Source organism: Enoplosus armatus, chromosome 12, assembly GCF_043641665.1.
Source record: "Enoplosus armatus isolate fEnoArm2 chromosome 12, fEnoArm2.hap1, whole genome shotgun sequence".
NCBI lineage: Eukaryota > Metazoa > Chordata > Actinopteri > Centrarchiformes > Enoplosidae > Enoplosus > Enoplosus armatus.
Window position 1 is genome coordinate 11,067,349 of NC_092191.1, and position 20,591 is coordinate 11,087,939.

A 20,591-nucleotide genomic window follows, 5' to 3' on the forward strand; every position below is an offset into this window, starting at 1 on the left:
GTGGTTTCTGGTATAAACTGCAAAACAGCTCACTTTTCCAACAAATGAGCTGACTATCCTGCTATTTATCTACACAGTTGGATGCCGGCTGCTTTTCTTTACCTGCTCCAGGGTAATCTCCCCCGTTGCCACTAGCATGTTGACCAGGGTGCGGGGGGTAGGGGCTGGGACCTGGTCCGGGGCCATGGCCATGACCAGGTCCTGGGCCAGGGCCAGGGCCAGGCCCTAGCTGGGCGATCATCTCCATCACATTGGGCATGGTCATCTGACTGGGGCTCATGGTCTTAAAGCGCTTGGCAAGCGGTCCATCAGGGTCCTCTTTGATGTGTAGCTCAGACTTAATGGGAACAGGTCTCCAGCTACATGTAGGGTCTATAGTGACCTCCTCAAACTCTGAACTATTAAAAGGAGAAAGTAGAAAGTGTGAATTTTTAAAACAATGGACTCAAAGTTATGGGTGGATTTAGCAGAAGAAAGAGAAATAACTTACTTTTGGATGGCATTGAGGATTCCCCACATGTACTGGTCCACCTCCAGACCTTCTAATAATGCTGTTTTACTGAGAAGAAAACAAACATTAGATATAATTCATTAGAAGCATTCCTTATTTGTGATCCCAGCTTTACATCCCAAAAAAAACAACTTCTCACTTACTTGCACACAGGACACCTCCATGTCCCCCTCTCACAGTTAAGCTGCAAGTAGGACTCCAGATCAAAGCACTGTGGAGAACAACATCACAATTCATCAGAATAATCTTCTCCCACTCTCAGCGACAGGTGACACCATTTTTCATTAACAACAAAGTTTAAACGCCTCTTTAAATCTGAACAAACCTGGACATGTTTGCAGTCATGCCCTCGTGCGGGCAGCTGGATGCGTCGGAAGGTTATGGGACATTTTAGCGAAACTTTAATGGCCGTCTGCTCCACACCATCTTCCCCGTTAAGAGTGGTGTTGCCTGCCGACGCCGCCACACTGCTGAAGTTCCTCTTAACTGTAAACACAAAGCGTTTCAGAGGGAAGGCATTACTTTATGAACAGTTGCAGGTGTACTTCACGACCTATTTTGAAGCAAACCGTAAGGAGAAACAGGTGTAATCTTGTGTAATTAAGATGTGCTTTAACAGCATATCAACAACACTAATAGACAAAATTAGCCATACTCTTGGTAATGCAATGTTCTGCAGGAAGGAGTCTTTTCTTCAGGAGCCCCTGGAGGACGGATCGCACAGATGGCCTGTGGACCAGCTGCAGCACAAACAGGTGGGACTGCAAAGCAACACAAGAACATGAAAACAAAGAACATCAACCAGAGTCTATTCAGCACAGCACATATATTATTAAGTTAAATCATCAGTGTGAATCATCCCAGCTGATCTTTCTGTTGAATGAAGTAATTACACTCCTGTATTGTTAGTAGTTATACATTGTTCTGATAGTGTGTACTCACACAACAGCAGGCGGTGACTGTAATCTGGATGGTGTTTCTTCCAGGTTGGCATACGTGCTTCAGGTGCAGGGCTTTGTGGGAGGTTTTGTTGTCTCCCCTCTCAATGGTGAGGGGCGTAGCGTTGACGCTGACCTGGACGGAAGCGGGCCAGTTGGTGTTCATCTGCCTGTCTTCATGGTGGTAGCACTTAAACTGCAGCTCGAGGTCTGACCTATGGGAGTAAATGGACAAGAGTGTCAGCGGTTAGCGATAACATTCAGAAAAACTAAGAACAAGTGCAGATCCTGTGTCTGTGAGCATTTCGCTTAAAACTATCTCATACTCTTACTGTCAAAGAGTAAATAATAGTATATGACATTAAAGATGTGTAATTTAATATGCATTTTCAACAGTTTACATACAATATATCCCTAACATCCAGTCAAAACATTATCAGAACAATATCTCCTCATAGCCCAGTTTCTGCCCATATACAGGTTCTCCATCGTTCTCTAACATCTGCTACGCCCCCAAAACAACCACACACATGCAGAATTACAATAATGACTTTATCTTGTGTTCAAAAAGTAATTCAAGCAACAACATTTGATATTACACGGGACAGAGTTAATGACAAAAAGTTGCCTTTAGAACAGGAAGATATTTGTGTCATTTACAGAAAGTTTCTTTACTGCAGAAAAATAACTGACTGGTGCAGATTGTGCACTCATGGGAACAAATATAATGGAAGTGGAGGCTTGTAGTAGTCCTACCTCCACATGAGGGTCTGGTGGACGGAGGGTCGAAGGTGGAAGACGTGGTTACTGACAGCCAGATTGTGCTCCAAGCGGAACGGCTCCAGCACCACTCCATCCCTGACAGGGAACGTCAGCCGCAACTCTTCGTTGGGGTTTGCTGGTAGCGAAGAAAAACAGGGGGGTTGACTTTTAATCCAGCACTGGTAAAGTCACACAAAGCGTCAGATTAACTAAAAGAGCACAAGGACAAAAGCAAACAACTGCGTCATATGAACCGCCTGTTTCAGAACTGCTGGGATACTCACTTGGAGGGGGCGGTAGTGCTGTCATATTTGGTTTCATGTCGGGTGGAAACGGAGGCTTCACATCCTGGTTTGGCGACAGGTACGGAGGAATACCACTTCCTGGGGTCATAGGGGGTGTGGGGTTTCCAGGGACAGGGGAGTGGGGGTAGTTGCCGGGCCTGGGGGGCTGTAAAAGGCAGGAAAGTGAAATAATTAAAACATCTGTATAACTTGTTTCACATACATGAATGTGTCACATGTCAGCACAAAGGTCTTGCTAAAAACATACCCCATTGCCTTGGCTGTAGGAGTATCCACCTCCAGAGAAGTTGGTGCTCTGACCATTGAAGGGCTCTTGCTGTAAAGGAAATAAAGAACAATAATAATTTGATATAGTTCCTTATAGCACCAGACACCATGTATTTTGTACCAAAGATGGATGGATTAGATGGATGAAAGGTGCGGCATAACAGACCTTGTAGTACTGGCCCATGGGCATGCCAGGTGGGTACTGTCCTTGGCCCTGCTGCCCTGGCATCCTCTGGCCGGGGTAGTTAGGAGACGGCAGCGGCCGGGAGGCGTTTGATGTGGGGTACTGTCCCTGCTGTGGTGGGAACTGACTGTTCGGCCCATACTGCTGACCCCCGTAACTTGCCTGGAAGAAAAACATTAAACAGGTTAGGTGCTACACGACAAATAGGGCTCTATTTTACAGAAATGGAGCACAAATGCAAGCAAAAACACATAAGGGCGTGACCAACAATTTTTATGCAATTCTGGTGACCGTTGACATGAACCAAAAGACAAAATTGAAAAAAAAGACTTTGGACTTTTGCTTTTGCTTTTAATAAAAATGTCAGATGTGCAGATTTGATGTAGCCGCGTCACTTCAGATGATTTAACTGTTAAACTTGGAATCTGTGAGTACACACAGTACATTAATTACTGTTAGATCCTGACCGATTCTGTCACCTTGTGGGGAGATTTAAATAATTAATGAAGTCACTGCTGCTGTGCCATCCGTGTATAAAATTATGCACAGCCCCTCTCTCAAATCCTGCTGCTGTGTGATGACTAGAGGTGTTTAATCAACTGCACATAAAAGATCCGACACACTACAAGCTGTTGTGGGAAACTCACTCATCAAACAGAACAGTTTTTATGGAACTCATGTGGATCATATTATTGGTAAGAATCTTATTTTGATGCACATGTCAATCTGCAGTATTTAAAAAAGTGTAGCAAATAGAAAGAAAAACTTAACATACACAAAAGGTATTTATTTTGGAGAGGTCTGTGTGCGTGCGCCTCTGCCAATATCTGCGTTTGCAATAAGAGTTGGTCTGAGCAGGTTTTAACACAAAAAGTAGTTTTGTAACTAAAATTGCACTGCGTCACCTAATCAGCACAAACAGCCTCAGCTTGGCGCAAACACGTTCGTTTTGAAAAAAGCACAGACGCAAAAAAATAGACTACAATGGCATAAAAACTAGTGCCTACCTACTACCTAGTGCTGGCTTTGCACCCGCAGGAATATAGAGCCTATAATCTCCAGACTGTTCGAATTATTGGTCTTTCCACTCACCTCCCCAGGATATGGCCTCTTTATCCCCTGCATGGGCATGCCCGGTCGAGGTCCTCCAGGATACCCTTGCTGAGGCATCCTTTGACCGTGAGCTCCAAAGGGCCCCATGCCTGGGGTTCGAGCCTGGGTCATGCCCATGGGAGGCCCACTCATATTGGGGTTGTTCATGGCCGATCCCATGCTTGCTGGATTCATACCTCCAGGGGGGCCTCGGGGGCCTGGCTGGTTCATGAACTGGCTGTTGTAGGCCTGAGTGGGGCCCATTTGGAACGATGAACACATCTGGAGGCAAAACAGGAGGTTTCAACGTTTAATATGATTATTTTGGATCTCTAGCAGGTGGTTGGATAATAGGTTCCTGTGTATATTTGTATTTTACAATCTATTTTGGTGAGTGGTTATAGCTGTAAACATCTGTTAGCAGGCGTGTGCTGTACCTGTCCATACTGGTTCATATCTTTATTCTGGGTTTCCTGCAGAGCTGCCACCGTGGCCGTTGCTGTGGCTGTTGCCGTAGCAGCGGCGGCAGCGACAGCAGCAGCTGCAGCAGCGGCGGCTGGCTGAGTGAAGTCACCAGGAGGACGTGTGTGGGAGGTCATTCCCATACCTCCTGGAGGGGCGTTCGGGCCTCCAGAATAACTGTAAAAAAACACAGAACACATGTTTGAATCATTATGGTACATTTTATTGCTTAATTTTTTAAAAAGAGAGTCGTATCCAGTCTCTTACCTCCCGCTGTATCCCCCAGGACCTCCAGGGTAGCCAGGCCTGCCGTACATGCCCTGCTGCATGTATGTTTGATTGGAACCTCCTTTGTTTGGAAACTGTTGCTGCTGAGAACTGAACTGGGGTGAGTTGAGTCCTGCTGCGCTGGCAGACATACCTGATCCCATTGGGTTACCTCCAGGATTCATGGGGTTATTGCTATTCACCATTGGGTTACCAAGCACCTGGATTTAACAAAGCATGATGCAGGAAGATAAAATATCCATTAGGTTTGTAAAATAAACAAAGCAGACAAACCTTCTGAGCCGAGCATTGCTTGTGTGTTAGAACTTATATAATTACAGACTGGATGCTGTTCATGCATGGACATACCTGACTCTGCGATGTGTTGGTCACGCCCCACACTGTTGTAACCACAGACAATGACCCAGGGGGCTGGTTGGTGTTTTGTTGCCAGGGGACAGAGTCATAGGGAAAGGATCCATCACTGGAAAGTAGATCAAAACAAAAACATGTGCCTGATGTCACTTGAAGTTTCAACTGGCCAAGAAAGCCAATAGAAAGCCAACAGAGTAGCATATCCGTCCAAAAATGTGAATAATTTGGGAATTCTTCTTGCCAAAATGTGAGGCAATTTGAAATGTTTGGCGTTCAATTTCAAAACACATTTTCAGCCAGGATATCTGCTAATGGCTGCACAGTGAGATGAGTAAAGAGCTCCAAATGAGCCGATAAGGAGTTGCATGCCCACACACACCAGTGAAAACTAACTATGATTAAATTATTTCTTTGAGTTGTTGGAAAAACCTTTGGATATGGTTAAGTAGAGAGCAGTTGGACTGTTTAGCATTCAGATTTAAAACACATATCAGGGCAAAATATGAGAGTCTGTTACATATAATAAACAAGCTAAATCCTCACGGGGAGAGTCAAGTGGCCAGTGGAGTGGGAAGGAACTGCTGTTTTTGGAGAGCAGCTTGTTTTCGCTCAGAGGTTAGCTCTTGGAATGGACGACGTGTTCAATATTTCCTCATAAAGGCACAACATTATCCCAAGATCCTCAGCAGAGGCAAACAGGACTCTTGGCTAACTCCAGGCTTTCTTCGAGAATAGAGGCATGAGCACACAATGTTCTCAAAAGACAATACTTCACAGCTCTCTTCACGGTTTGTCGCTCCACCTCAAATCACCTCAGCTCCACTCAAAGTCATTCTGGCTCTTCTCCAAACAATGGAAATCCACTTGTGTCTTGGTGTGGGACATCAAAGGTGGGAAAATAATGGCACATGCTAATTTGTCAGTTTTGGTTCCTTGACCACTTTGTCTGTCATAAATAATTTTTTATTGCCTGCAAACACATAGTTATTTTCTTTCCGCTCTATTCTTTTGTTTACATTTCTCTTCTCTCTCTAGTTCTCTACATCTTCCTCGACACCTAAATAAAACAAAGAGGAACATCTGCTTCAAGTTCCTGGTAGTTTTTGAGGTTGTAGTTTGTTGCAGTCCAAAAAGAAAAATATTGCAAACCATGGCCAAAAAACTGACCAGAAAAACAACACCCAATAACACCCATTTGTTTATCTCTCTTTGATATTATGTACGTGTGGGACGGGTGTAGTCTGGGGCTGATGTTGGCGTGTGTAGTGGGCTCATCTGTGTGAGGTTTGCGGATTTGTATTGTGAAAATCAAATAAAAATATTTATATGAATTTGAGTATCGGATGTATCTGATGTGTGCTACATTCAATGGAGAATAACTTGAAGCAAATGGGTAGAAACACCAGTATTAACGTAATCTATTCAAATACAAGTGACTCATATCTGCCAATTCACAACTGCACTTCACTGAGTTTTTTTTGCCCCTCCTCTTTTTACTGTTTTTTGGGATACATGAAAAATAAAAAGCTTTATTGGTAAGATGGAGAAACAGTAACCTTGAACTGAATTGAGAATCTGGGGTAACTGTACGATAAGCACGGTCTTGATACATCCGGAGACGTGTCAGAGACTCCCCACTGACCTGTGTGTGAGGCCGGGCTTCATGCTGTTCATGCTGGGCTGCATGGGGACTTTTCCCGGCGGTTCGTTCTGCCTGTTCTTTTGGTGACGCAGCAGGAGGAGTCGACCCAGCTCCTCGCACCACGACGACAGCAGGGCTGCAGGGAAAACACACATGCATGCGCGTTAGTCTCCCCTCAGTACGCGCGCACACGCACACACACACACACACATATTTGCCTGCATGAACACGGGACGGCACTGTGTTTTCATATAGCATTAAGTGAATGATCACATAGAAAACAACTTCTTTCTTGTTTTCAACTTCATGTACAACACATTTTTAAATGTCATCCTCATGTGAATAGATGTAGCCTGTCAGGTCTCTCAGCGGTGTAGACACTGCTCGTGTCCACAGCCTGCAGTTATTGCTGAAGCCTCCAGGGGGCAGACTAACTCAATAAACCTATATTGATTATTTTCCTGTGTGGATTTCACAACAGTTACATCACACCATATCTACCTGCAGTGTAAAATATAAACTGAAACCTATCTACAGCACAAAGGACCTCCCAGTTTTGCTGCCACAGAGAGGGAGAGGCTGAAATGGAGCGTGAGAGGTAGACAGAGACAGAGTGCTTGGGGTTACAGATATGATCTACGTAGGAAGTAAGAAAATATCTACACTCTCCTCCACTTTCTTCACCCATCACCACCACTTACTTCTTCTCCACACTTCCCGTGTCCTCTCATGTCTCTAAGGAGCAATCAAACTGTGCAGCCTTCACATCCGCCACCTTTTTTTCTCGTGCCAATGATGTGTCAATTTTACTCTCTTATTTATTTATATTTCCAATACCAATCAACTTGTCTTTCTTGAATCAATCAGAGTTGTGTAGCTTTTGAAACACACTGCCTCATGACTGTAGAAAGTTGTCTCGACAAACAAAAAAGAAAATTGAAATTTTACTGTGTTCAGTAGCTAATTAAATAATTTAAGATGCTATTTTTAGCCTTGTAGACCCAGATACACCAGCTTTCAGGGAGTGTTGTTACCAGGTTTGGGATTTCAAGATGTAGTTTTTGAAAATGTTTGTGACCTGTAGAAATCGTGTAGGCCACAAACAACAAATGTCTGTCAAAACGCCTTGTAAATGGAATGAAAATAAAAACATGGTCGTAAACGGAAAAAGGACCACTTTTGTTATTTTGAAATTGAAACATTGCCATCTGAAACTTGTACATTACGATATACCAAGTCTACATAGCTTGAGCTAATAATGCATTTTATTTTGTGAATGATTAATATCTGATCTGACAACTGACTGTTTACAACGACAAACAAAAAAGGAGAGGAGAGAGGGGGAGAAAAAAAGAGAGAGTAAAGGAATGAAGAACAAAGCAGAGGAGCAGCAACATTTTCTTCTGGAGGGTGGAGAGAGCCAAGCCTCCTTGTTAAAGAGGAATTATTCCACCCTGCCATTACAGAGAGCTTATCTCCCCACTAAATCACCACCTCCACACAGAGGGACTGTCTCTTCAACTGGCAACCCACCATTTAGACCTAAAGATCAGCTCCAAGCACAAGTGATGGAGTCGCTCTGAGAGGGAGAGAGAGAACAGAGAGCCGTGGTGACTTATCATCAGTGTGGCTACGAGCGACCAAATCTAACAAGCGGCCAAGGCCAGAAGTCATTCATAATAGAGTGAGGGCCTGCTCTGGGCAACGTGCATATTTAGCAGGCTTAGTACAGTGTACATGACCTTGTTTTCACCTCACAGTCCTCTGTGTTAAAACCCCTGCCAACACCATCACACACCCGCACCTACGCTACCATACGCCTCTCGCTTTATCTCTTTACTCTGCATAAATGCCCTTCTCACACACTGTACACACCCACATTCCTCTCAGACATTTTTTTTCCTGTGGTGATCCATCTGTCTAAACTATTATTAATTAAGATGTTTTATTAACTTCACTAATGGAGAACAAGAGGATCAGATGCCAAAAGCACAGCCAACAAAAACAGGAGAATATGAAGGCAAGGTCTCTGTCTCGTTACACCGCCCTTGTTTGTCCTCTTTCATCTTTCTATTTATTCTCATTTCATTTACACCAAAGCCATGTGGTTAAATCATTTTCTAACAGCTACCTGGAAGAGACGAGCCAAGGCCACCTACTTAAAAGCTCTTGGTTAAAACCTTATTCACTCTATACTGTCTTTACATCAGTGACTTTCATAGTCATAGAAAAGGTCCACAATGCTTATCAAAACTATGCTGTAAAAATAGTAGATGAACTAAGAGTTACATGAGTCACTGTGAACCAAAATCCTGAGAGCTTCTATCTCAAGATTGATTTACAACTTTATGAAATAATAACTTTGGTACATGATGAGCAAATTCTGCAACAGGCGAGATCAAAGAGATAGCTCAGTTTTGGGGAAATGGTACGAGTTTTTCCTCCTCACACAGAGCACGGTGAAGAGATGTTTTTCCTATGTGTCCGTATGGAGTTTGAATGTTAAATGGTGGGTTAAGTCTAGCTTCGCCCAAACACTGGATATCTAGAGGATCAAGTAGCAGCTCTGCGGAACATCAGTGCCATTTGATAATGTGTTGACACGACAGTTTACAGTTGAGGAAGAAAGTAGAGAGATTGTAGCTACAGTATATAACATTAGGCTTAACGGGAGATGGCAGGGTAGCCTGAAGGCACCTTCTCCAGCACTGAGGGTTCGCAATTGTTAGTCTAATATTAACAAGGTTTTCTACAGTACAATAAAAATCCCAACAACAACATTATAGTTTGAAACAACTCATTTCTGCCTGTAGGAGCCTGTAAAGAGGAGTAGCTTGGCTGTTACATGTAGTACTTTTTTCTTTGTTATTTACATTTGTGTCTATTTAAATATGGAAATGACATCACAGTTTACTTAGACATGCCATCCCTCTTTGGAGACGTTTCAAGGTGTATTTCCCTACCTTTGAGAGAAGCTGCTGCTGATCTGTAAGAAATCCAGTAATTGAGTTTATCTAGGCTAATCTCACAATTCATACCTTTAAACTGCAAGCAGAGACATCAAAATGTATTGCTGCGTAAGAAGTCAATCTATCCTTTCAAATACAGGACTCCTGCTCTGGGTGACTAACGTCTACAGACTACGTTTACACTCGAGCCGTGGTCTCAAGCTACTGTGAGGTGTGTTGAGGTGTTTTCATTGGATTCTCTGTAATGGGCTTTGACATGGAGACCTCTGCCTCACAAGTGGTTTTTGTCCAGTCCTCGACCAGCAGTGAGAGCAGAACATAAGCTGATTTTTCAGGAAACTCTCCTGAACCCTCTCCGATCAGCTCCATTTCTTAGAAGCTTTTAATTTAGTAATGCCCAGAGACATATGGTCCCTCCTCACAGGCTGTATTTAATGCTGTATGGCTGACTGATAGCAGCAGCCCTGGCTCATTCTCACTTCACCTCAACCCCTCTGGGAGCAGCAGAGAGGGAGAGTAAGCCCTGGTAACAGGCTGCAAGGCCCATTAACTAATGACAGAGTGTGTGTACAAGTCCTCTTTTACAAGGAAACCCCAATGCTAATTACTATGAACTCTGATAGTGCTGTGTGTGCGTGTGTGTGCGCAAGCATTTGTGTGCGGTAAAAGCCTTCGAGCATATCATTTGCCAGTTAAATCACGACAGATTGACGACTATCTGATTTTAGGACACTTTAAATGTGTGCACCCAAACATAATTCAGTTAGCTGCATGATGGTGACCCCACTTTGTTGATAAACTCCCGACATGAGTTAAATGTGAAGCCCTAGATCAGCCACATGTACATCAGGGTTGAGAAGGTGACTGAGACACTCTCGCCTCTCCATGAACTGCTGTGCTCTTTAGCAAGGCAGTTAATACTCTACTCTTTCGATGGAGATGCTGAAGCAGCAGGGGAGCAGAGGAGTGTGAAAGTGCTGGAGAGTTCCCAGATGTGAATCACTGAACAAAATGTCTTACATGGCTACAGAGGAAAGCATACTTTTAGTTTTACCAAACAATCGACCTATACAGCAAACTGGTTTTCATTCTCTCCTGCACCCAATCAGTAATTTGTAACTCATGACATCCTCTGTGTTAAAACACCAAGCACGGAGCACAGTGCAATTTTGGCATTTAAAAAAAAAAAACGGTCCAACGGTGCAAATTCCCGCCAATTCATTTCATGACTTTGGCTGGTAAAGTTGCACAGGCACTCCAACATGGCACAAACACATTTAAGTCTTCTACCACTGAGTGATCTCCCATAACTAAATCAGTTAAATACGCCAAGTGTAGAGAAAACAACTTTAATGAATCTAAAGTAAAATCTTTTATTGAACAACAAAATTATATGTATGTGGTTATATGCTATATTTACATGTGTGCAATTACAATATGCAACTAAGTACTGCGAGGAAGGTAATTGAACTTTTCGCATAACAAAGATGCAGAGAGAGTCCATGACCACAGCAAATACGACAGCTTAAGTGTATTACCAAAACCCCTGTACGGTTTCTATGGATGTTTTTTCAAAAGCAATTACAGCGTGTTTGTTTGCCACCTTTTTCCTGAATTTGTTATGAGGTAACAGACACATTGCACATGCAGTTTTTGGGTTTGGGTTTTTTTTGGACGCTTTGCAACCCACTGAAATTCAGTGCAGGACACGTGCACCTGTTTCCTCTTAAGAATGCAGTTACAGCCATGACTCTGCACTACCACATCATGATATTGATATGGCGTCAGTGATATGTTACTGATATGGTATCATGTAGCAGCTGTAGGGCTTAGCTCTTTTCTTGCTTTAATAAATTCATGTTTTAGGTGCTACATCCATGAAAGCTGTTGTAAAAGGGGACGTTACATGTGACATGCTGCAGCCTCATTATAATACAAAGTAAGGATTGGTGTCAATGAATGGCACTGAAGAAGTTTTGTAAAACAGAGTAGAGAAATAAGATCTTTCTTGTAGCTGCATGAGCCACAATATTCACCACAACCCTGGGATGTTACTGTGCATGCTCCTCTTCCTCTGCTGTTCTTATATATGATCTTATATAGCTAACTAGGTTGGTTTGCACAAAAGCTCACATAGATGTTTGTGTATTCTGCAAAAGCATTTTGCCAATTGTAATAAATGTTCAGATGGAATGCACATCTGTCCTGTCCTCATACTGTAAATTATCACCCCTGGTCCTGAAATTATCAAAATATCTGGCTGTCATGTCAAATTCTGATCACCAACACTGGTCACGCCAGGCTTTGACAGAGACGTGTAATACTGTGCATGCAGCTCTACTGTAGTTTTGTTGATAATAACACAGACAAAGGAGAAAATACTACATGAAAAATTACACTTTCTGAGCATGAACACTGCAGCACTAGACATAGAAGCCTTCTGAGACAATGTGTGGGATGATAAAAAGAAGCGATTTATAATAGATATCATAGGCAGAAGTCTGTAAAACACTGGCAGGTAGGTCTATGATGTGTGGGTACAAAATATTATGCAAAAGACGAATATGGGGGGGATATAAAATCCTGCGAAATAAAATAAAAAAAAGTCATGCTTTTTGCAGAAGTGTAATGGAAACCATTTAAGCAGTCAATGATATCCCCCATCCTGCCCCCTCTCTGTTCAGCCAACTTCTTCCAAGAGAAGAGCATATCAAATGGGCTTTAGTCTCAACAGCTTGGAGGCAGAACAACTCAAACATGCCCTGCAGAGAGACAGCTCTGTGTCTGTCAGAAATCACACTCAACCAAAACCAGGCCTTTAATGTAACTAACTGTTTGCATGGATCAGCAAATTCCAAATCTGCAAAAATCTCACTTAATATGTTATTTTGTGTCATTTTTTCATCTAATTGACTTTTAATTTTCCATAATTGTTTTGTTCATCTGCATTAATGAAACAATGTCGTTTCCTAATCTGGTTGGTTTGACAGAATTTCATCCACGACCTCTGGCAGTACACCAGACATGAGGAGAGAGGGGGGGAGAGGATGGATGGAAGGATGCTAGACAGAGGACAGGTGGATATGGAGGGAGTGGGCGGATCCCCTCCTCCCCGGGATGTGTGTGGGTCACAAGCCAAAGAGATGCTGCAGCCCAGAAGGGAGGGTAGCTCTACCTGAGTCACTCTGACATCTCCTGCAGGTGCTGGTTTCTGTGGGGTTCAAATTACACATTTTTAAACGGGGCAGAGTTATAAGAATCAGCATGAACACCAAACATAATGCAGTATGATGGCTAGATCTCACTAAAGGTGCAAAATGTCGGGAGCTTGGGTGGGAAGTGTGGGATCTCCGTGTCGCATGTGGCCCCAAAAAACAACAAACACAGTCTACTACATTTTGAATGTATTGAGGGGTGTGCCACGTCAAACTGAGCTTTACTGAGACTTGCTGCAAAGACTAACATTTCTTAGCATAGTAAATCAGCAGCTTTAAATGGTCATTCTCACGAGTCACTCTCAATTTGTGTATTATACAAGGAGTGAGGGATGCCAAAGTACAAGCACTAGGATGCAAAGCTCATATCCTTTGCATATTACTTAATATCCATTTCCATCCAAATTTATTTAGGAAAGAAATGAGTGGTCTTTAATGTCTTCCCAAATGTATCTATAATCAGGAAGTACACTGTGAAATAACAAAATTAGTGCTGCAACTAACAAATATTTTCAATGTCGATTAATCTGTCGATTATTTTCTCAATCAAAAACAAGGTCTGTTGTTTAGTCAACAGTCAAAAATCTGAAAATATTCAGCTTACAATGATATAAAACCATCAAAATGTTTAGAATTTCCGCTTGAAAAATGACATGAACAATTAATCATTTATCAAAATAGTGGTATTTTTTTGCATCCTGTGACGCCAGTGCATAATGTCATACCAGGCCACATCAGTTACACAGCACTACAGGTTTGCTTTGGGTGCATTTGTTATGACAGGGGTTACGGCACTGACCTATGGATTTGACCTACATCCTCGCTGGGATATGAAATTCAGGTGGCCGGTGTATCTGCGTCACATGCTCGGTGAGTCAGCGTGCCCTGCTTACAGTACTAAGCCTGGGGTCACAACCTTCCACATCTGCATCAGAGAACTGTCACAACACTCACAGTGATCCTACATATGATCACACACCCATTATCCACATCTAAGCCACACATGTTGTGCAATAAATAGGCACAGTTGAACGCAAAGGCATGTAAAAGTAAACAGGGAAATACACGATGGCACACAGGTATGTGGACACAAGCGTACATACAAAAAACAAAGTAAAAAAAAAAAGTAAAGTAAATATGGAAACTGAGGTGTGTGTTGGTGGGTAAACAAACACAGTCAGTGTCTGGGATTTGTGAAGATGTGCTTATGCAGTAAAGCGCCTCACACGGCTAGGAAGAGCATCAGAGAACAGCAAGCTGTGAATGAACTGCTCTTATCAGCCACGCACAGCTCCCCACCACTGGAGGGGAACTAGTAAATATCACATGTCTAATTATAACCAGACACGCTACTAGTCTCAACTTCCACAATATGTCTTTCATCTAACACTGTTGTTCCAAAAACACAATCAAGAATTCAGAGATTTCCTGGGGCTATATAAGACAGTGATTAAAAAGTGATGAAATTCCAGCTGTGGCTCTTTCACAGGTGAATTAGTGAAGGAAGATTTCCTTGAGGAGTGGCCGTGAGAATATGTCAAAACACCTTGACTTGAAGCACTGAATAGAAATGGAAGTGATTAACAAGACTAAAGAATTTTACAAGCGTTTCCTGAAACACATCCTGCAAGAATACTGTATTGCCTGGGGGTGCTGAGAGCCCCACCCTCGCTGCTATCAGCACTTGACATCAGTTTGTCCTGCCTTCAAATTCCTTTCTCAAGTCTCAAGCAACAAATCTAACACAACTTTACTTGGCCACTTGCTTTCAGTGGGAGGAGGGAGCAATGTCGAGCACGGCAATGATTCACAGAAAAAAGCGGAAACAAACTGCAAAAACAAACGTAGGCCACGCACATACAGTTCAAAGTCAAATGTCATGAATGAGTCACTAAACAGCCTGATGGGAAGTGCAGTCACAGGAGGTCATTGAAGTGTGTAGAGTAAGCGATACAAACAGAGCTTTGGAGCCAGAGAGAGAGGAAGAAGGCTAGAGGGGGAGAGCGGCTGCATGTGGCGGTGAGGTTGAGGATGCAGACGGTTTCAGCAGTTTACACCCTGCTCAGGCTAACAGGAAGTTAGCTGGAAGTCGCATTGTGTTAAGAGTATTTTCTACGCAGGTCAATGGAAGATTGCATTATTGTTTGTGGTGAGCCATTTGCTAATCAAGTTCTCAGTTTTAAGGTTAAACACTGATTGGATAGCCTGCAGCATCATGTTTTATTACACGACTGGCCTTTTACTCAGTCACATGAAGCAAGTGCTGTTTCCCTCTATGAGACATTTTACAATAAGAGGCACATTAAATACTTTAAATACACCACAGAAAGACTGAAACAAAAAGCAGGCCTTTCTGTGCACTGAACTAACTGCATTGTCCTTCCATGACTACACCCCCCCCCCCTTCTCTCCTAATGAGTGGACAGGCAGACAGGCTCTGGCTCCAAGCACAGGTCAACAACTTAAAAAAGAATCCACAGTGGGAAAAGTGGGTCATCTTCTCCTCACATAGATATACACACTCACACTTGTACTCTTAACACCATCATGGATGCAGGCTCCTTTAGGCGCCATAAATTGGAAGTTGTTGAATGTATAACGCTGCCAAGTCACCAGGACTCTCACAGTCTTTACTATTATGATCTATTATTATTACTATTTGCATCAAGGACAACAATGGAAAATAGTGTATCATTATGCATTTACATGTGTGTGTGTAATGTCAAAAAAACTAAATGCAAACTGGCAAAACCATACTTATTTTTGTTCTTATATCTTTGTGAGAACTTAAGAATTACTGTACAATTAAACCTTATTTCCCACACCCTAAGCATGGCCTACAATCCCTCAAAATAACCCAAATTTAAACCAACCTTACACCCCAAACTAAACTATTTTAATGTCCAGCCTTGATACATTAACACCATTGTATAATTTCTCCCCGGGGATCAATAAAGTATTTCTGATTCTGATTTCTGATTCTGATCAAAACCTCAACCTCAACTGTAACCCTGACCCACAAAGTCTAGAAATAAGCCAAATATGTACCAATATATTGCACTATCAATGCATGCTTGTGCATAGTGCACACAGACAAAAACCCACTCAGAATAAACCTATGACAGAACAGCATGTAGGTCAACCTGTGGTCAGCTGATCTGCCCTGATCCTGTCTTGTGTGAGCAGCCAGTGCTTTAGACTACAGTCACACTAGTGTACCAGACAAGATAGGAGCCCATATTAGTTATGGCCTAAATTACGGTTGCAACAGACACAACAATGTCAGAGCACAGCTCAAATGAACAGTTCTGCATTTAGACTATTTAAGATACTTTAAAGAGAAAATCAAACTAACTCTGCTTCAATTATTGCTATTCTAATTGCATCATCTTAGACCTAAATCAGCTGCTGTTAACCCCTGATCCTGCCCCATGCATGACTACACACTCACACAGTATACCAAATAGTTTTGTGCAGAGATACACACATGGACAGCACACACACAAACACTTACCCAGAGCCAAGCAAAGTCCTTGCACATCTCATCTCATTTCCTTCATAGCGCAGAGAAAAGACTCAAGTGTCACAAATGCTCCTGTTCCCGCAGAGGCCAGTGGCAACTCTCAAAGCTTTTGCTGCTTCCAAGCCTCCTGCCTGTGCCTTATCACTCTCTCTCTCTCTGCACATATCCCTTACTCTGCTCACTCTTTCTTACTTCCTCTCTCCCGTCTTTCTCTCTCTTTTTCTTTTGCTCACCCTCTTTTCTCCCCCCTTGCTCTCTGATCTGTCTTTTTCCCTTGTCCAGCGTCTGCACAATGCACATCAATTATTCAGAGGCAGTCTCCCGGTTTCTCCGGCTTATCCAATCAGAGCAGGGCTCTGCACTAATGGGCTCCTGCTGTACCTGCTACCGGCTCCAACACACTCTCGAGACAGCGGGGGGGAGGGAGGGAGGGAGAGAAATAGACAGAGGGAGCAGAGGAGACAGCCGAGGAGGAGAGAGGATGGGAGGAAGAGATAAAGACAGCGAGCCGACGCAGACAAACAGGAGTAAAGATAGAGAAGGCAAGATATTCCAGTGCTTCTCACCTCTGTCGTGAGGTGCTGTTATTGATGTGCTCAGCCCAGTCTGTCTAGCGCTCCATTGCCCTGGTTCTCTAATCTGCTATCACACACTTAGACAGTGCACACAGAAATACACATGCACAATCCAGCAATGCAACTGCCATTTGTCAGGAAGGACAAAAAACCCCCAGAAGAAACAAACAAAAAAAAACTCTGCAAGATCAGATTGCAAACTTGCATAAATGGGTGGAGCTCAATATGCTATGCAGGCTGGCTGGAAGCCAATGTAAGAGAGAGGAAGTGGGAGAAGAAGAAAATATAAGATGTAAAGATCAATCTATTCAAAGGCAGACCTGAACCTGACTAACGTCCCCCTTTATCAGAGGCCACTTTGTAAATCCAACTAACAAGACACATCAGAGACTAATATCTGAGTGCAACTGAATCAAAGAAGAGGCAAGTTGAGAGTGAATCTAAGTTCATCTTCGCCTGCCCCTAATTTAACCCAACATGTCAAAAAAAAATGTTAACCTAAATGTTGAGATGTGCAGCCGAAGAGCGAGAAAGCCCACTGGCCGTGTGACAGCAGAGGGAAGTTGTCTATCGTGTGGCTTTTGTGTGACAGACACACTCAGTCATCAACAGTTTCACAAATATCCCACGCAGAATTGAAACACACACAACGGAGGCATTGTTGGACAGAAATATAACTTGAAAAGGGTGTGTGAAAAGCCCCTGGGGGATCATCGGTGGGTGGGGGTGGGGTGGAGTGGGGTGGGGGGAGGTTTGAGTCCTGAGGTGTGGGTGCCAGATCAGTCAACCCTGAACAAAAGGAGGATTTAAATCATTTGCTCATCCGGTTTTGACAAGAACAAAGTCCTCTGTGTTTGGAGTACAACTGCACTGCCGGCTCAGCTGGGATATTACCAAAATGAATTTACTTGCAACTGTGTAAACCAAACCAATTAAGTAGCAAGTGATAGAGGACCCAATCAGCCAGAGGCCGCAAATGCAGCTACCCTAATAAGTCTTTCCCCACAAGTTTTATTTCTATAAACTCAATAGTGAAGTTCTGAAGGTAGTTTTGGGTTGCAAAGGGGTTTCATCATCTAAGGCGAACCACTGGAGAGTGTCAGAGGAGAGGCCCGCCTGCTAAAAATAAACCCTGTTTCCTGTTAATAATTCAGCACGCTGCTCTTACTCAGCAGTAATTAAATATAAAAGTCTGTAAGGTTGATTGGGTCAGTAACAAAGGATGCCTACACCTTCCTCTAGTTCTACACACACAGCTCAAAGACGGAAAGAAACACGGGGTGAGAAAATCAATCAAGTGAAAGTAAATTGAGACAGATAAGTGGACGACATGTCAGATTGTTGTAGGCCAGAAGAGTGTGTGTGTGTATGTACAGGCATTCACACACTGCGCAATGAGTCCACTCAAAGTCTAACGGGAGCACTTATTTTCAGTTGTTCAGTCTCTTGCACTGCTTGCTGAATTATGGGAGTTATGAGTCGGTGAAGTGTTGTTTGTGAGCTCTGTGCGTGTGTTTGTCAGGTTTTTTTTCACAGGACACAGGGTGAGTTACAGCCCCACCCTGGAAGTTTTCTGTCACTGTTGACACAGCAGAGTGGCTGTTTTCCTGATGTGAAACACCAGATCACCCTGTGAGCACGCTCTGTTGACTGACGGAGTGTCAACAATTCTGCACTTCTGCTGGGACGATTTCTTTTTAATCGGATGCGAGTGGGTGGGGGAAATTTACCAACCATCCACAACAAAGCTAAGCTCTTTTCAACATTTTTTTTCTTTATCAGCTGAAGAAGGGAAACTAACACATAAAAAAACATCAAAGACAATTATCACTTGTGTAGATAAAAGGGATCTTTAAAAAAATCACCTGCTCTTTTACCACAACAGTAAGTCTTCACTACTAGATTCTGTGAATTTGGATAACATGTGATGCTGACATAAATTATTGAGTCATTATTTCTTTGAGCAAGACAGAGCAACAACAAGCAGCAACCTGCATCTGACTTAAACATTAAAGGAGGTTTCTAAGAACATAGCGATCATTCCAGGGAGCAGCTACCTTTAATCCAGAGCGTGTCAAGTCATGTTGAAAACATAATACACAAACCGAGTCACACTTAAGATTTACTTTCATCTAATTAAAACTTAAACAGGAGGGGACGTCGTCAAATAGGAGAGGCAAGGAGGACATCTTGCCGCAATGATCATTTTGTATGTTTATTATTGGAGCTTATGCTTGATGAAGAGAACAAACTGCTATGAGCTTGGTGACAGATTCACTGAGGAAGGAAACTGTAAAAGCCCTGATAGATTATGTGGCTAATCAGATTTGTCGTCTGCTGAACTTCACAGTAACCCAACAGCTCAGAGTCTATTAGGGTTGTGTGTGTTTGTAGGGCAGCAGCACACCTATTATCTAATGAACCTCTCAGTTGGAAGTCTGCATGCAGCAGACGACAGATTATTACAAAGTAAACATAAACAACTGTAAGAAGATTAAAAAATTGACTATGGATTTTAAAACACAGCATTTGAAAAAGAAGCAGTGTTCATCAGTTATGACCACACAAAAAATCCCAAACCTGGACATTTAGACTAAACTAAATGTAACAGTGCTAGCTGCTAGCATGCTAACAGCGTTAAAGCTGTGCATCCTCGCTGGCTCTGAGAGTTAACAGTGCTAATGCTAGCTTGCCTAACAGCAGATAAGTCTCTTTACTGGCTGATTCCAGATTAGAGCAACACACTAATCCCCCAGGCCTCACTGCAGGGTCACAATCTCCAGACAGCTCATCAGCAACAGTCTGCTGTTGCTGAAAATCTCTCCACTTCACTCGACAGGTCTCACAGGGCAGCAGTTTATACTTTTATATCGGGAGAAGTGCAACTTTAGGCATTTGTAGTTTGTTCATGGGTTCTCTTCCTTGGAGTGAAGACACAGACAGACAAACACATGTAAAAAGAAAATTATTAACGCTTATCTATAAATGGTCTTTTTACTGTAGATCGGTTTATCCTCTAGCAGCCTCTCTGGGCCGTTTCTCCTGGAAAGTCTATAAGATGCCCATAAAGATCAACAAATAAGGATCACTGGTTAGTGATTACTTACTGGAAGTCATATACGACTTTGTTTGGAGATTAATTCTAGTAAATTGTTTGCCTCCATCACCTAGTATTTGCACATGCTCTGCAGCAATGAGAGTATTTTGTAGCTGTAGTGAGAAATACACACGTCAACGTCAAACTGATTAAAAAGAAGTAGGGTAGCTATAATTGCTTTATCAATTTGCTTTTCAACTGATGCTCTGAAAGAAAGCATCAGTGTGTGATTGATCTGCAGTCTTAAGAGTCTGCCTCTTCCCCCCCGAGGAGCCCACAGAGAGCATCCCAGACTCCTTGGCCCTCGTCTGGGCTCTCAGGTGTCAGATGTGCGGCCCGCTGTCGCCATGCAGGCTGTCAGAAGATTGTGCTGGGGCTGCACAATTAGACACACATTCATGCATGCA

At 42.9% G+C, this 20,591-nt stretch overlaps 1 protein-coding gene across 1 annotated transcript in view; it reads right to left on the reverse strand.

Moving 5' to 3' along the window:
* The window catches only part of zmiz1a (zinc finger, MIZ-type containing 1a), a 29,957-nt gene that overhangs the window by 1,815 nt on the left and 7,551 nt on the right, over window positions 1-20,591 (reverse strand). The window contains exons 4-18 of the mRNA XM_070916501.1: window positions 6,806-6,941; window positions 5,158-5,272; window positions 4,789-5,009; window positions 4,497-4,698; window positions 4,060-4,341; window positions 2,950-3,129; window positions 2,764-2,832; window positions 2,496-2,661; window positions 2,206-2,347; window positions 1,454-1,664; window positions 1,167-1,272; window positions 837-997; window positions 655-722; window positions 491-559; window positions 103-398 (exon numbers count right to left, since the gene is read on the reverse strand). Of these exons, the coding sequence (XP_070772602.1) occupies window positions 103-398; window positions 491-559; window positions 655-722; window positions 837-997; window positions 1,167-1,272; window positions 1,454-1,664; window positions 2,206-2,347; window positions 2,496-2,661; window positions 2,764-2,832; window positions 2,950-3,129; window positions 4,060-4,341; window positions 4,497-4,698; window positions 4,789-5,009; window positions 5,158-5,272; window positions 6,806-6,941 (2,424 nt within the window). The remainder of the gene's footprint in view (window positions 1-102; window positions 399-490; window positions 560-654; window positions 723-836; window positions 998-1,166; window positions 1,273-1,453; window positions 1,665-2,205; window positions 2,348-2,495; window positions 2,662-2,763; window positions 2,833-2,949; window positions 3,130-4,059; window positions 4,342-4,496; window positions 4,699-4,788; window positions 5,010-5,157; window positions 5,273-6,805; window positions 6,942-20,591) is intronic.